The 15,550-nt window shown below is 47.1% G+C and overlaps 2 protein-coding genes across 6 annotated transcripts in view; one reads left to right on the top strand and one right to left on the bottom strand.

The window, feature by feature from the left end:
* The first annotated feature begins 562 nt into the window (after positions 1–562).
* Positions 563–15,550, top strand: part of THRB (thyroid hormone receptor beta) — a 446,263-nt gene continuing 431,275 nt past the window's right edge. The window contains exon 1 of one of the 5 annotated variants that reach the window (XM_025273099.3): positions 563–734. The gene's annotated coding sequence lies outside the window, so the exon portion shown is untranslated. Of the gene's footprint in view, positions 735–817; positions 1,013–1,509; positions 1,787–1,948; positions 2,189–15,550 lie in introns of those variants that run through there. The other 4 variants (XM_025273127.3, XM_025273019.3, XM_044924544.2 and 1 more) reach the window with 4 other exon arrangements.
* On the bottom strand, positions 1,665–2,441 carry LOC112585641 (basic proline-rich protein-like). The gene has a single exon (XM_025288433.2). It carries the CDS (start codon positions 2,439–2,441, stop codon positions 1,665–1,667), a length of 777 nt encoding a protein of 258 aa, XP_025144218.2.

The following is a 15,550-nucleotide window of genomic DNA, read 5'->3' as shown; positions in this document are numbered from 1 at the left end:
CCCGGATTTCTTGCCAAGGACCCAGGGGGAAAGCGGGTCCGCGGACTCTGAAGGGAGAGGTCCCTCCATCTCTCCAGGAAATCCTGGGGTCTGCAACGATGCGCCCCGGAGCAGGGCAGTTTCTGAATTCTTGACAGTTCTGTCAAGAGGCTTCTCATCCCTCTCCCCGGAACGCTCACAAGAATTGGGACTAAAACGCACGTCACTGGCTGCAGATCTAGAAAACTCTCCAATAAATCATCGTTCAGACAGTTGAGGCTAAAAAAAGGTCAAAGCTCTGTCAAAACAGTTGGTTATGTTAATACATGTGTACATTGAATAATGAAGTCGGAATTATTTTAATATTATCTGTAAGAAAATCATTATACCCTGTCGTCCAAATAGCTTTCTGGCAACCCGAGCTTCTGACCGATGACATTTTCGTTTTCTGGGTACTGAGAATTTTCACAAGCACGCTTCTAGCCCAGAACCGCAGAAGCCTGCTTCCTCTTCTCCCAGCCTGGACCCTCGGCCTTCAGGACTAGGGTGGGGAGTGGATTTTAGAAGTGCGTATCTGACTCGGGCAGGACTTTTCAGGAGTATAAATTATTTTTGTCTTCCGGGTTTTATTTGGACGTGTCCCGGGCAAAAACAAACTAGCCAGGCGGTCTTTCTGGAACCCGTGCGGAGTCCGCACCGGGCTCCCAGGATGTGCGGGGTGGTGCAGAGAGGTGTCTCCCTCAAGCGCAAGCCAGGTATTTTCAAAAACTTCCAGTCCTGGGGTTGGCGATGGGGGGGACCGCCAGACGCCCGGCGGGAGCGAGGCCCCAGGAGGAGCCAGAGCGCCGCGTCGGCCCCGACACGCGCCACAAGTGGTCTGGAGGAGGAGGCAGGAGCGCGGCGGCCGGGGCCCGGCGGAGCCCGGGCTTCTGGAAGTCACCCCTCCCGGCCCGTGTCCCCGTCCCCCGTCCCTTCCTCTCTGCCGACTAGAGGAATGACGCCCAAGCCCGAACCTCCCTGCGCACGCAGCCGGGTGGGTGGACGCGCGGCCACCAAAACGGCCGCGACATCGCCGCCGGGGGGAGGACTCCGGGGTGGAGGGCACGGCCGGGACGGGGCCCGGGGCGCCCGCACCTGGGGCGGCAGGTGCGGAGGCGGTGAGCCGGGCGGCGCGGGCCGGGTGCGCGGGGCTGGGGGGCGCGGGCCGGGCGCGGCGGGCGCGTCGGGGTGGGGGCGTCGGGGGCCGGCGGGCGCCCGGGGCGCGCGGCCGGGAGGCCATTTCCTCGCAGCGCCCCGGGAGGAGCCGGGCCGGCCTGCTCCGGGCCGCCGCCGCCGCCGCCGCCGGGCGGGCCGGAGGGGAAACCAGGTCACCGGCTGGCAGACGCGGCGCGGGCGCCGGGGCCGGAGGAGGGCAACGGCCCGAAGCGGGCCGGGCGCGCGGGCCCGAGAGGCGGGGACTCGGCGGCCGGGCCGCGCTCGCCGCCCGCGCCTATAAAAGTGGAGCGGCCCCGGCGGGCGGCGCGGCCCCGGCCCGGCCGCCCCTCTCCGCCCGGGGAGTTGACATTTTGCAGGACGCGCTCCCGGGACCCCGCCGCCGGGAGGAGGGGGCGGAGGAGGGTGGAGACTGCGGGGCTCGGCCAAGGCGGGCGCGCGTCCTCCGGCGGGCGGCCGTGACGCGGCGGGGATTAACTTTGCATGAATAAGGCGAGTGCGCCGGGGAAGCGGCCCTCCAGCTCCGGGCTCGGGCAGCGCCCGCAGGCTGCCTCCCCCGGCGGGGGCGCCCCACCCGGCCGGCTCCAGCGCCCCGGTAATTCGGCGAGAGGACGGCGCGGAGGCGGGGGTGCGGGGGCGACAGTCCCGGCTGTCCGGAGGGCGGGCGGGCGGGGGTGTCGCGGGAACCCCTCGGGGTGCGAGCGGCGACGCCGAGCGCGCGGGCGGGCGGGCGTGGGTGGGGTGTCAGCCGCCGGGCGCCCGCCCCCGGGGCTCCGCGCCCCGCCGCGGGGAGGAGGTGCCCTCCGGCTCGGGCACCCTCGGGGAGCCGCGGCGTGGGCAGCGGCGGAGCGGGGCGGCTGGGGCGGCCGTGGCCCTCGGACCCCAAGCCCCGGCTGGTTGCCAGCCTCCTTGTGACCCGGAGTTTGGCATCCTCGGCGCCGAACCCAGTGGAAGTTTCCATGATAAGGAAGTTCTATGACACGAGGGTTCGGAAAAGGTTGGCAGACAGCGGGGCTGAGGGGCGGGGGCGGGGGGTGGCGGCGGAGCCGGTTTAAAGGGACGGCGGGTCCCCCCGCCCCTGTTCTGCTGCCCCGGAGCTCAGGGCTTTGCAGGCGGCACGGACCCCGCGGGTGGCGTGCGCCGGTGCCCGCGCCTGGCGACTTGGCGTCTGCCCACCTCCTCGGGGATTTACGGATGATTTCGCTTGCCTCCGGGTCGCGCTTCTTGCTTCGCTTCTCTTGACGCAGCATCTTCCCCTGGGCCGTCTCGAGTCGGTTCCGATCCGCGCAGTGGTGCCAGCTGCGCGCTCTCCCCCACCCCCGCCACCCCTCAGAAAAGGTCTCATTTGGGGGAGTTTTTACTCCTGGTGGATGTGGTCCTTTTTATTTTCCAGCGACCATCATCAGGTTCTTATTACTGTTAAATCTTAAGTCTTCTGATTTGTTTTCAGTGAAGGTGGGGTGAGTGTTTTGGGTCTGGAAGGTTCAATGTAGAATTTTCCCCAAATGGGAAATGTTCAAGGTGGGGTCTGGAAGCATGACAGTTTCGTCAAGTGAAGCGAAGGAAGAGACAAGCGTTTACCTGAGCAGACATCCGCCCTTCTCACACACAGAATTTGTGAAGATTCAAACACTAAGCCTAGTAAATACATGAAACAAAGTCTTCCCCTTAGCATGTTATTGATCCTAGGTGCTTGTGAGAGTCAGTTAAAGACCTGTTTTGAAGTTCAAGAAATTCAGCATTCCTTGGACAGTGTATTAATAACAGAGCACAGCAGTTTCTAATAGTATCAGTATATTGGGTAATGTAGACCTTTGGGGCAATAATTTTATTTGGCCTTCTTTTAGTATGAATATTTCCATTGCAGTAATATGTAGCATGCTCTGGATTGCACAGTGATACAAATTGCATGTTAGAATATTTCACGGATTCATTCTGGATATTCACAGTGACAGATCAGCTCCCTGATTCACTGCTGCTCGCCTCTCCGATTCTGAAACAAGGCAGGGACTAGGAAACACGAAAGAAAAAGGTGTTTTAATGAAAGTTATTCTAAGCAGTGGATGTTTTCAGGAGTTTTCATGCCAGCTGGCTAAGCATTTTATTTGACTTGGACAGAAATTCAATATCAAGCAACATTCAAGATGAGATATGGGAAGGCATTGGTGAACAGTCACTTATTATTTGTGCATGTTGAATAGATATCATCAGAATCTTAATGAGTTTCAAAGTTTAATTGTGTGTTGAAGTTGTGCCATCTGATAGTAAATGTGATTTGCTTCTATTTTTCAATAAGTGAAAACAAATGATACTGAATTTAGCCATAGACTTTTCCTAAATAAAGCAATTCCTATTGGCATTACAATGCAAAGGCATAATTTTATTGACATTGAAAAATGCTTTTTATAAAGTAACTGACATTAAAAGAGAAATTAGCATTCCATTTACCCCTCTTTAGACTCTTTGTAGCAAATTCTGCTATAGAGGCAAATTAAGAAAGATCCCTTTTAGCAACTTTGGGAAAAGGAGGTTTCTTGAACTTTCCTTCCCAGTGGAGAAAGTCATGGATCCTTTTCCTTTCCTGGGATTTTTGCACTTGCTGAAACATGGTGTGTGGAGCCATAAGTGATATTGCACATTTCGTTTTAGTATGCTCATCTTTTTGAAGGAAATCAGAGTAAAGCTGATTGGTTTCTTGAGCTCCTTTTTGTCATTGTACTGTAAGACTATGTGTTGCTTCTTTTAAGAGCGCTTCCCTGACATTGGAGCAAAGGCAGGCTCCCATTGCTTCTCAGAACCCTTGCATTGTTTTTGCTTACCTTTATCCCTCTTCCGTGGTGTTATTTGGTATCTGAATTGTTCATTTCAGTTGCTACTTGTTGAATACTTGTCTCCCCTGTCTAGAATATAGAGTCCATGAGAAAAAGAGTCTTGACTACCTTGTTTACTCATAATTATCTAGCATCTTGACCGGTGCTTAGCACACAAGTAGGTGCTGGATAAACCTTTGTTGAGTAAATAAATGGTTGTGCCCAAACCCCGTGTTCCCGCAAATACTTAAGTAAGCATCTGAGTGAGAATGGATGGGGTGTGCCAAGGTCTGTACCTGTGTGTGCGCCACGTGTATATGGCTCAGTTTCTCTCCTTTGATACGAAAGCTGGCCCTGTTTTGTGTAGTGACAACTCAGAGTTATTTCTGTGAGCTCTTCCTGGGGGCATTTGCCTTGAGTGCCTGGAAACCCTCAGCAGCGGTTTGTCTTACATGTTACCTTCATTCCCTGAAGACATTGACCTTCAGCTCCCTGGATTTCAGCAGACTCTTTATGAGTTCCAGAGGCATTGTCAGTGCTGAGAGTGAGATTCCAGGGAGCAGACATCACTGGATGATCGCAATGCCTTCTCACCTCGCAGGTTCTGGCAGTGCCTTTGGCCTTGGCAGCCCCAAGGGGCCCAAGGGCATGTGGTGGTGTCACTGGTCTGCAAAAGTAGCTGTTGGGGAAGGGGCGAATGGGACTTTCAAGACCCAGCACACGATACAAATATCCCCTTGCTGGTAGATTAGGAAATACCCTGGGCCGCTACCGTGCATGTAAGTTCAGTCAGCCAGCCTCTTTCCTGTCTCCTTGCCCCGTTTCATAAACAGATTCTGAACCTGATAATTATGGGAAATATTACACTATCTGAGTTTCCAAGTGACGGAGGTGTGATACCCAAGGGGGCGTCTTCAAATTAGCTATTCATGAGAACTCTTGTGACAGTTGAGACTAAAAGGAAATTACAGTGGATGGTTCTGCTCATTTATTTTTGTTTACAGAGTATTGACTTCCAGAAACGTGTATCAGTAAATACAGAGTAAAAAAAAAAAGCCCACAAAGTGATGAGACCAGTAAAAAATGATGAAGGAAGAGAGATCAAAATCTTAGGCATAAATTAAACTGAAATAAGTGCTTATTGCGTTTCAGTTTTTAATTTAGCTCTTAACTTCTGTGTCCAAGTTAACAGAAAAGAAAAGGCGGGGAGGGGGCCACTGAGGTGGCAAGTATGTACAGAACCTGTGAGGATAAATCAGATAACATTTGTAAAGGGTTACCTCTACACGCATGCCAACCAGTTATACTCCCATGAAATATCCTGTCACGTAACTTGAACTTCATTTCTACAGAAAATGAAGTAAAGCTCTTTATGTGGTAAAGTCTTTTGCCAACCTGTAAGAGAAATAACGATGCAGAAAGTATAGTAATGGAAAGTCACCTAGTGGGACTTTATTTGTGGGGGCCTGAGCTCTGATGCTCAGTGGTAGAGATTTTGGATGCTGTCCCTAGTGCAGAAATAGAGCTCAGACCTAGAGGAATGAATGGTTAACATGTTCTTTAGGCTGACTTTCTCAAATATCCAGTGTCTCAGCCAAGCTTTTGAACTGGAGCAGTCTGAGAGGGCGGTTCAGGTCCAGGTACTGGAAGATGGCCCTATGGCTATAAACCTCTCTCAGCAGGTGGCCCTGATGCTTTGTGTGTTAATCTGTATTGCCAGGTGGCACGGTGATAGAGAACCTGCCTGCCAGTGTAGGAGACACAAGAGACGCAGGGTCGATCCCTGGGTGGGGGAGATCGCCTGGAGTAGGAAATGGCAACCCCCTCCAGTATTCTTGCCTGGAGAACCCCATGGACAGAGGAACCTGGCGGGCTACAGTCCATGGCATTGCAGAGGGTCAGACGTGACTAAGCGCACGCACACACACTGTGTGGTTATCGACCTGCAGGACAGTTTGTTTGTTTCTGTCTGTTTCATCTCTGTCTTCCCCTCTGAACTGTGATGATGGGTTGTGGGTTTCCTCATCCTTGACTCATAGCGCATCTAGCCAAGGCTTTGACATCTGTGCTCAGGGAGATGCTCCTTTGGAAGAATGAATGGGAGGGGCAGAAGGGAACGTGTTTCTCTGTCCTGTCTGGTACCGTGTCTGGTGTCATCTTCTGACTTAGTTTTGTTCAAGTGAATGTTTGCTGTCTGGCTTACATTGTATGTCCATATCACAGCAGAGAATTTTGCTGCTGCTGCTGCTGCTGCTAGGTCGCTTCAGTCGTGTCCAACTCTGTGCGACCCCATAGATGGAAGCCCACCAGGCTCCCCTGTCCTTGGGATTCTCCAGGCAAGGACACTGGAGTGGGTTGCCATTTCCTTCTCCAATGCATGAAAGTAAAAAGTGAAAGGGAAGTCGCTCAGTTGTTGAGAATTTTGCTAGAAGAGCTTATTCTCGTGTCTGAGCTGCTTGAACAACAGACGGCAGGTGAACTCCTTGCTTTATTTAAATTCATTTTAATTACCTGATTTGATTTCTCTTTCAGGCTACAAAGATTTGTGTACCTACTGTGTGCCTGGCCCCTCTAGTTGCTCTGCAGCTCAGCATGTAGCCTAGTGAGCTGTGAGACACTAGGTGATGTTAATGCAGAGAGATTCTGAAATGGTCTCCACTGTGATGGAATGGAATGCCTGTCGGGGTCCCTCACGTGGCCCCCTAAATAAAATAAACTTCTATTAATCTGAGGAGGCGATGGTTTTGTGAGGTTTCCCACCCATGTATATAAGTGTAAATTGCAGCATGATTCACCCAGGACTTTCTTGGGATCCATGTGGTCTGGGATTGAATACGTTTAGGCTGGTGCATCTCTGATTAAGGATGCTTACTCTCCACCTTAAGGGCCTAAAGTGTTAGTCAGTTGTGACATTTAGGCCAGTGGGGGCGAGGAGGAATGTGCACATTACCGAGTCACAAATAGTATTTCCACGTCTTCTCAGGAATCTGCCCAACTGACAGCTAGAATCGTGAACTACATTTAATGCTCATGTTGTTTGGTCCTGCTGCTGCTGCTGCTGCTAAGTCGCTTCTGTCATGTCCTGCTCTTCGAGACCCCATGGACTGCAGCCTACCAGGCTCCTCCGCCCATGGGATTTTCCAGGCAAGAGTACTGGAGTGGGTTGCCATTGCCTTCTCCATTGTTTGGTCCATACTGTCCTAATTTCAAGGCACTTTGGAGACTTTATGTCCTGGCAGCTCTTCTTCTGTGGTACTATTTTTATTGAGTGAGAAACTGAGCTCTGCTCTGAACCTAAGTATCCTTTTCAAGTGACAAGTCAGGAGACCCAGGAATTAGGACCCAGGAGCTTGACTCTCTCCCAGGAAGCATACTGTAGCTTTTCCTTCATGACAGATGCTCTGACATATACATATACATGTATGGATATATATAGGTGTATACAGTGCATACAGTAATATTTGTATTATTTGCATTGTGTAGATAACTGTATAGTAATATGTAGAATAACATATGCATGTGTGTTCCTGCATGTGTGTGTGTGTATGCTAAAAGTGGACTGTAGATGGGGCACATATAACAATTAGGAAAGGACTGAACTGAACTAATTACTCAACTTCCTAGTTTAAAAAAAAAAAGAGCTTTCAGGTATCATGGCTTCTCTTCTGTGATCAAGAATGCAGGGTTTTTTATTCAGAAAGTCATGAATGATGAGCAGATGAAAGCAAAAGCATGGACAGATACGCTGATCGACTGCAGGTATATCTTCTTCATTTGAGAAGTACGCTGTCTGACTCCTCTGGAGGCCCAGGAGTGTCTGTGTTGAGGAGAGTGGAGAAGACAGCCCTTGTTTGGATGGCAGGCTGTGTGATCGTCATCTTCGGATCCCATTGCGTCTTCTGACGCTTGTGACGTAGGTTGTTCAGTGGTTCCCGGGAAGGTCCTGATATACTCCTCCTTCCTTTCGTTTGTCTCAAGGCTGTTTCCCCAGATTTCAGCCCTGGTTGTTCAGAACAGCTGCTCAGCAGTTCATGATTGAGGTTAGCGATCGTGACGTTCTTGGGCTCGGGTCAGCATTTTCCTTTCTCTCTCCCGTCTGCATCAGTATCTCCCCACTTGCATGTCCATACCCGCAGAGGCTCCTCTGACAAGTCTGTGTCCTGTTCTCATGTACAGCGAGAAAGGCACTGCTCGTCTCTGGCTGCAGCCGCGGTTCCCACGGCGAGAGACGCCACAGCCGTGCTGATGTCCCCAGCTGCAAAGCCTGTCGTCAATTTCCGTCCTCCTCCACGCTCCTGAATGTCTGGGCACATCCTGATTTTAGTTTATACTGGTTACTCTATGGGAAGTCCTCAGGTTAACAACTTAATGCAAGTGTTTCCAGAGCCTGCTTTTTATGCTCGTGTACAGGGGCAGCATGTGCCAAAACGTATTTGATCACCATATTCTCGTGTGTGTGTGTGGCCACAAATGGCCAAAGTTGGATGCAAAAGATTGTGAGGAATAATTCATGGTGTTAGTCACTCAGTCGTGCCCGACTCTTTGCGACCCCATGGACTGCAGCCCACCAGGCTCCTCTGTCCATGAGATTTTCCACGAAAGGATACTGGAGTGGGTTGCCATTTCCTTCTCCAGGGGATCTTCCCAACCCAGGGATCGAACCCGGGTCATCTGCACTGCAGACAGATTCTTTCCCGAAAAATTAGTCCCATCTGCTTTAGAGCATGAGAACCCATTCCAGTATCCCTGCCTGGAGAATCCCATGGACAGAGGGGCCTGGGGAGCTGTAGTCCATGGGGTCGCAGAGTTGGACACGGCTGTGGTGGCTTAGCAGGCAGGCTTTAACTTCTGCTACATTTTTTAATTAAAATTACTTATTTATTTTTGGCTGTGCTGGGTATTTGTTGCTGCCGGGACTTTCTCTGGCAGTGGCAAGTGGGGGCCACCCTCTCGTTGCCATGCACAGGCTGCTCACGGCAGTGGCTTCTCCTGGTGCAGAGCACACGGGCTCCAGGCACACGGGCTCCAGGCGCATGGGCTCAGAGGTTGTGGCTCCTGGGCCTCGTTACTCCTCTGCACGTGGGCTCTTCCGAGATCAGGGATAAAACCCATGTCTTCTGCATTGGCAGGCGGATTCTTTACCACTGAGCCACCAGGGACGCCCCTTCTACTACATTTTATGACAAGCGATCACTCACAGTGAACCTTTATGCTCTTCTGTAGAAAAATCTATCAGTTTGTATTCAATAGTATTTAATGCTGCCACTGTGATGATATAAAAATTAGGCTAAATTGCTATTACTTTAAGAATGTTATAACCATAAAATATCTTTTCTTGACTTCATTTCTGGTATTTAGATAAATTAATTGACTCCAGGCATAGAATGGTTTATTTCTGCCTTATATGTTTTTGTTTACTTTTCTGAATTTCGCATCAGCTTCATTGTAATTTCTCCTCCTTATTTTACTCCCAGCGTCTGGAAACCTAGAATAATGTATTTATATCTGAATTGTAGTTACAACAGGAGGAAGCATACGGTTGTATATCTTTGTATTATTTGTGTTTTATTATTATTATTTTTAAAGATATCAGGGGAACCTTATACAGGAAATCTCAAAAAAAAACAATGTAAATTATGGCCTGTGTGGATGATGAACATATCAATTTATCCTATAGTGTAGTACCTGTGAGGGACTCTTGAAAAGATACTCCTAGGCCCTTAGCTTGTTAATGTGATCTCACACTACAGATTCATACACGTGATGTATTGCTAAGGCTAAGGCATCCTCTGGAATGTACTCTATATGAATTCATTTACTGTTAATTAAAAATGTGTTTTCCGATTTATTTTTATTTCAGGTGCCACAGAAACCAAGCCTTTAAAAACTCAACTTGTTTCTTTTCTCCCGAAATCTATCCATTCCTCAATCCAGCCCTCTATCTCTACATCCACCCCCATCCACTCACCCATCCATCCATTAATCCCTCCATTCCTGCATTCATCCATCCATCCATCCATCCTATACACACTGGGCATCTACTGGGTACCAGGCTCTATGGTAGGTTCCGAGACCCCATGGTGAACATTTAAAGATCCTTGATATAAAGATGCTCAGTCTCCTGGGTCAGTCTACAGGCATTAATTTAGCATAGAGCAGAACACTCCAGTGTTCTTGCCTGGAGAATCCCAGGGACGGGGGAGCCTGGTGCGCTGCCGTCTATGGGGTCGCACAGAGTCGGACACGACTGAAGTGACTTAGCAGCAGCAGCAGCAGTGTTTCTGAGCCTCTGAATCATTGACATTTGGGACTGAACAATTCTTTCCTATGAGGAGCTGTGCTGTGTATTATAGGATATTTAGCAGCATCACTGGCCTCTTACCCCACTAGATACTTGCAGCTATTGAAAAATGTCTCCAGATATTGCCAGATGTCTCATGGGAGCAAAATCACCTCCACTGAAAACCACTGGTGTAGAATTAAAAACCTGGCTAAGAGTGGTGATGTGTGGGTTCCTATCTTGTCTTCCCCTGACTTTGTTGCTTGTGCCCCTATCTCCTCTATAACACAGTAAAGATTAAATGAAGTAACATAGCACTGGACCTGCAGTGAGGTGTTAAATATTAACTGCTCCGACAGAGGTAGAATTAATGCTTCCACAGTTACAATCAATTACAATATAGACAAGTTCTGTGATGGAGTAAGTACAATGTACGGGGGGTGGGGAGAGTTCTAGGAGTAGGAAAACCATATGCAAGTGTATGAAATGGGATAGAAGTATGACACATTCGGGGATTGCAAGGAGCTTAGTTGGATGTGCAGAGGACAGTAAATGAGGCCATGGGGGCAGGTGGGAGCCACATGATGAAGGCTTTTGAAGCCAAATAAGGAAAGTGGGTTTTATCTTGAAGAGACTAAGGGTCAGCGTATGAGAGTTTTATTTTGAAAGGGCTTTTTTGGAGTAGGTCTTGAGTGGGATGGAGACTGGAAATGGCGAGCCCAGTGAAAGGTTCTAGAATAATATACTGACATGAGGGTAGCTGCTAGAACAGAGGCAGTTATATGTTGCTGTGAAGTCTTGGGGAACAGATTTCACATTCTCCAAGATGTGGCAAATTTTTAACATTTAATTCCAATAAGGAATATTTTTAGCAAGCTGGCTCTACGTTTGGGGTAATTTCAAGTTTAATTTGAAAGCAGATTACATGATAGGTTCTCTTTAAAGTATTTTCAAATGAAGCTTAATTTAAAAACTATCTTACAGCCTATTTGTTGCTCAATATTACTCAAGGGTTCCTCTGCTATTAAGTGTTGATTTTCTGATAGGGATTTTAATACTTTAATGATGAAAATTAGAGATGGGTGGAGAGTATGAATCAGTGAGTGAATGAATGATAATGACCTTATGGAAATACCACTTAATTTAGAGTAAAAATATTTTGGACAAGTCTCTTCACTTATCTGAGCTTTAATTTCCTTAGTCATGAAGTAGTTAGAGTAGGTGAATTAGGCAATTTCAAAGTTATTCTTTATCTGGGTATTATCAGGATTAAGTTCTTCATATTGCAAATTTTAATTTTCAAAAATATTGCAAATATTTTACAAGGACAACCCTTGTAAGTCAAGGACAGCCCTACCTCGGGTGATACAAAGACAAACAATTATTTCTTTTCCTTCTATATGTCCTTAGCATGATACTTCTTATCATTGGTTGGTCTTATTTCTTAGTAACCCAAAACAGATCTTCTACAAACACTTTGTATAATAAGCCATTATAATACAAATGTTGAGCTTTTCAGGACTACTCTGAGAGTCCTACTTTTCAGCTACTCTGTAGTGGAAAAGCAGCCATAGGTAGTATGTAAATAGTCATGGCTCTGTACCAATAAAGCTTTATTTACAAAAACAGTGCCATGTAATTTGCTGACACCTACTATCCCAGCAGGAGTCCAATAGAAATATAAAGTGAACCACATAGGCAGTTTAAAATCTTCTAGTAGCCACATTATAAATTAGTAAAAAAGCAACCAGTGTGTTTGATTTCAACAGTATATTTTATTTCATCTAATATATTCAAAAATTACTGACATAATATGAAATAATAATGAGATTTTTACTTTTTTGTATTAAACCTGCAGTATCTGGTATATATTTTACACTTGTAGCAGATCTCAGCCTCAGCTAGCCACATTTCAAGTTTTCAATTGCCATTGGTGGCCAGTAGCTGCTAGAATTGGGCTGTACAACTTTAGCCTTAAAAATCTATGATTCTATCAAATTCTATGCACAAAGAAACTCGATGCATTATTTCAAGTGATTGAGACACTTACCTTTTCTCTCCATATGTGTTGGTTAGGAAAACATCAAGCTTTGGAAAAAAAAAAAGCAAAAAACGGGTAGGGGCTAAAGAAAGTAAAATTGTATCTTTCACACACGTGAAGTTGAAGATTGCTGTTCCCGATTCACTGGGGGCTCTGCTCTGTGTGAATTTCGGAGACTCCGGATTTCCTGCGTCTTGGTCCCTCCGTCTCCAGCTCAAGGCTTCCGAGGTCACGTCCTCACTGTGTCAGACCCCTAGAAGGGAAGGGATGGTGCAGAGCGGGCCTCTTCCCTGCCTCGGCTTGGAAGGGACACAGCATCGTTTTGCTCCACTTCCGCCAGCGACAGCGATCACCTGCCCACACCTGGTGAAGTGGCAGGGGACATGCAGCCCCGCCTCCCGGATGGCCCTGGGCTGGGGCGGGAGTCATCTGCCCCCCTCTGCCACTCTTTTTCAGTTCTTGGGAGGCTCTCCTCAGAGCGCTGTCTTGGTGCTTTTGGAGGTGTTGCTGCTGCTGCTACTAAGTCACTTCAGTCGTGTCCGACTCTTTGCGATCCCAGAGATGGCAGCCCACCAGGCATTACATGGTGGAAACCTCTCCATAGTGACGTCTGGGTTTTAGTGCAGGATTGCCCTCCTAGCTGACCCAGATCTATTTTCTCCCTTCCTGCTCGCTCTTACGGGGTCACTTTTAATCTGCCTACACCTGCCTTTTCCTTTGAGTCTTTGACTGTCATCTTGAACTTCTTGATAAATCTGTGTGGGTCATAATATGTATATAGTGTTGGGAGTTTACTGATCAAGCCTGGTGTAACTGGCACATTACTAATGATGCTGATACATTCTAAAATTTTTCACTGGAGAAGAGTTTCTTACAATATTGTGTTAGTTTCTGCTGTACAGCAAAGTAAATCAGCCTTACATATACATAAGGCCTTCCCTGGTGGCTCAGATGGTAAAGAGTCTGCCTGCAAAGCAGAAGACCTGGGTTCAATCCCTGGATCAGGAAGATCTCCTGGAAAAGGCAATGGCAACCCTGTCCAGTGTTCTTGCCTGGAGAACTCGGTGGACAGAGGAACCTGGCGGGGCTGGGCTACAGTCCACGGAGTCACAGGGAGTTGAATACGACTCAGTGACTGACACAGATAGGTACATACATACATCCACTCTTTCTTGGATTTCCTTGGCATTTAGGTCACCACAGAGCACCGAGCAGAGCTCCCTGGGCTGTACAGGAGGTCCTCATTTGTGCATTTTTTTAAAGGAAACTAAAATGAAAAGTGGAGCTATCAGGAAGCAGAGGGCAGAGCTGATTCTTGGTGCTGACAGAGGAGTTGAAGCCATTTTCCTGGAATCGTTTTACAGAGCTTTAGACAGTTTAAATAAATGACTCATTACATAATATCTTGACTAAAAATAGCAAGTTTCCTAGTATTTATTCTATTTATCATTCCTTACTACAATGGAGAAGCCCAGTTTTTTTAAGTCAAAAAGGATATTTGCTTGTTTTCTTCCCAAATTATAAATGTATTAATGTGTTTGATCAGATATTCAGCCTGTTCTGTAGAAATGCATCTGGTAAAGGAAGTGGAAGAGAGAAATGAATAATAAAAGTGAGGTCAGTGAAAAGAACAAAGAAGCTCTTTCCTTCTGACTCTGCATATTTTACCTTTTTGAAAACTTATCGTTTAATTATTATTAAAATGTCATCTTCTAAGAGTAAGGGACCGGTACTTCATTAAGAAATAGGACCAACCAGTGATCAGAGGTATCATGCTAAGGACATGTAAAAGGTAAAAAAAGAATCATTTGCCTTTATATTACCCTAAGCAGGGCTGTCTTTGATGGCACAGTCTATTTTTGTGAAATATTTTTCAGTAGTTATGAAAATTAAAACTTGCAATATGAAGAAGTTAATCCTGATAAGTGCCTCTCAAGTACATCCAGCTAATACTTTTTTTTCTTTGAAATATAGTTGATTTACAAGGCTGTTAATTCCTACTGTACAGAAAAGTGATTCAGTTATATATATATTTATTTATTTAAAATATCCTTTTCCATTATGGTTTATCATAGGATACTGAGTGTAGTTCCCTGTGGTCTACAGTAGGACCTTATTATTTATCCATCTATATAGTAGCTTGCATCTGCCAATCCCAAACTCCCAATCCATCCCTCATCCGACTCCATCCTTCTTGGCAACCACAGTCTGTTCTCTATGTCAGTGATTCTATTTCATAGACAGGTTCATTTGTGCCGTATTCTTGATTCCACATGGAAGTGATATTGTATGGTATTTGTCTTTCTCTTTCTGACTTACTTCACCTAGTCTGATAATCTCTAGTTGCATCCATGTTGCTGCAAATGGCATTAGTTCATTCTTTTTTATGGCTGAGCAGTCTTCCATCATATATATGTATGACATCTTCTTTATCCATTCCTCTGAAGGTGAATATTTAGGTTATTTCCGTGTCTTGGCTGTTGTGAGTAGTATTGCTTTTGGGGTGCATGTATCTTTTTGAATCCAGCTAATCCTTGCTATCCCGTCACAAGAAAGAACTACTTCTCTCAGTCGCGCCCCACTGGTTACTGCCCGTCACTAGGATCCCTGGGGCAAAGGGTAGCCTGTAGTGTGGGCACCAGTAAAGCCCTATTTTAAAGCCCTGTCACAGAGCAGGTAGGAGAGACATCCCCCTTCTCTGAGAGACAAAGTGCGAATTGCAGGGAGGGTGGAAATGGGGGGCCTGGGGTCCTGGCCTGATTGAGAGCCGGGGCGCTGGGAGGAGATCAGGAGTTATGGGTAGAGGGGTGGCATCACTCAGGCATTGAGTTGGATGCCCAGCTTTGCCACCTTCTAGCTTGCAGTCTCTCTGACAAGTTACTTAACCACTATGAACTCCAGCCACCCCATCTGTACAATAAAAATAGTATTGATACTTCACAGCCTTGTTGAGGACACTAAATGAGATTGTGGTTATGAACTGTGTAGCCAGTCCAGAGTGCCTGGGAGGGCGCAGTACATGGGGAAACAGTCTTATCGTTATCTTATTATTTCAGAAGTTGTAAAATTGATTGTGTTACGTCAACCTGCACCCTAGAAGTATGGAGCCTGATTGTTCCAAAGGCAGGAAATCAAATTTCCTTGATCACTTTGTATTATTAGTTACTCTTTTTTCAGTTTTAAATCATTAGGATGCATTTACTGGTAACAGTCTCCTTTTTATAGTGA

This window comes from Bubalus bubalis, chromosome 1 (genome assembly GCF_019923935.1).
Source record: "Bubalus bubalis isolate 160015118507 breed Murrah chromosome 1, NDDB_SH_1, whole genome shotgun sequence".
Classification (NCBI taxonomy): domain Eukaryota; kingdom Metazoa; phylum Chordata; class Mammalia; order Artiodactyla; family Bovidae; genus Bubalus; species Bubalus bubalis.
This window is presented reverse-complemented; position numbering and strand designations above follow the sequence as displayed.

Bases quoted from the DNA above. Each gene is read 5' to 3' on its own strand.
- LOC112585641 (XM_025288433.2), bottom strand. From the start codon at position 2,441: ATGCTGCGTCAAGAGAAGCGAAGCAAGAAGCGCGACCCGGAGGCAAGC.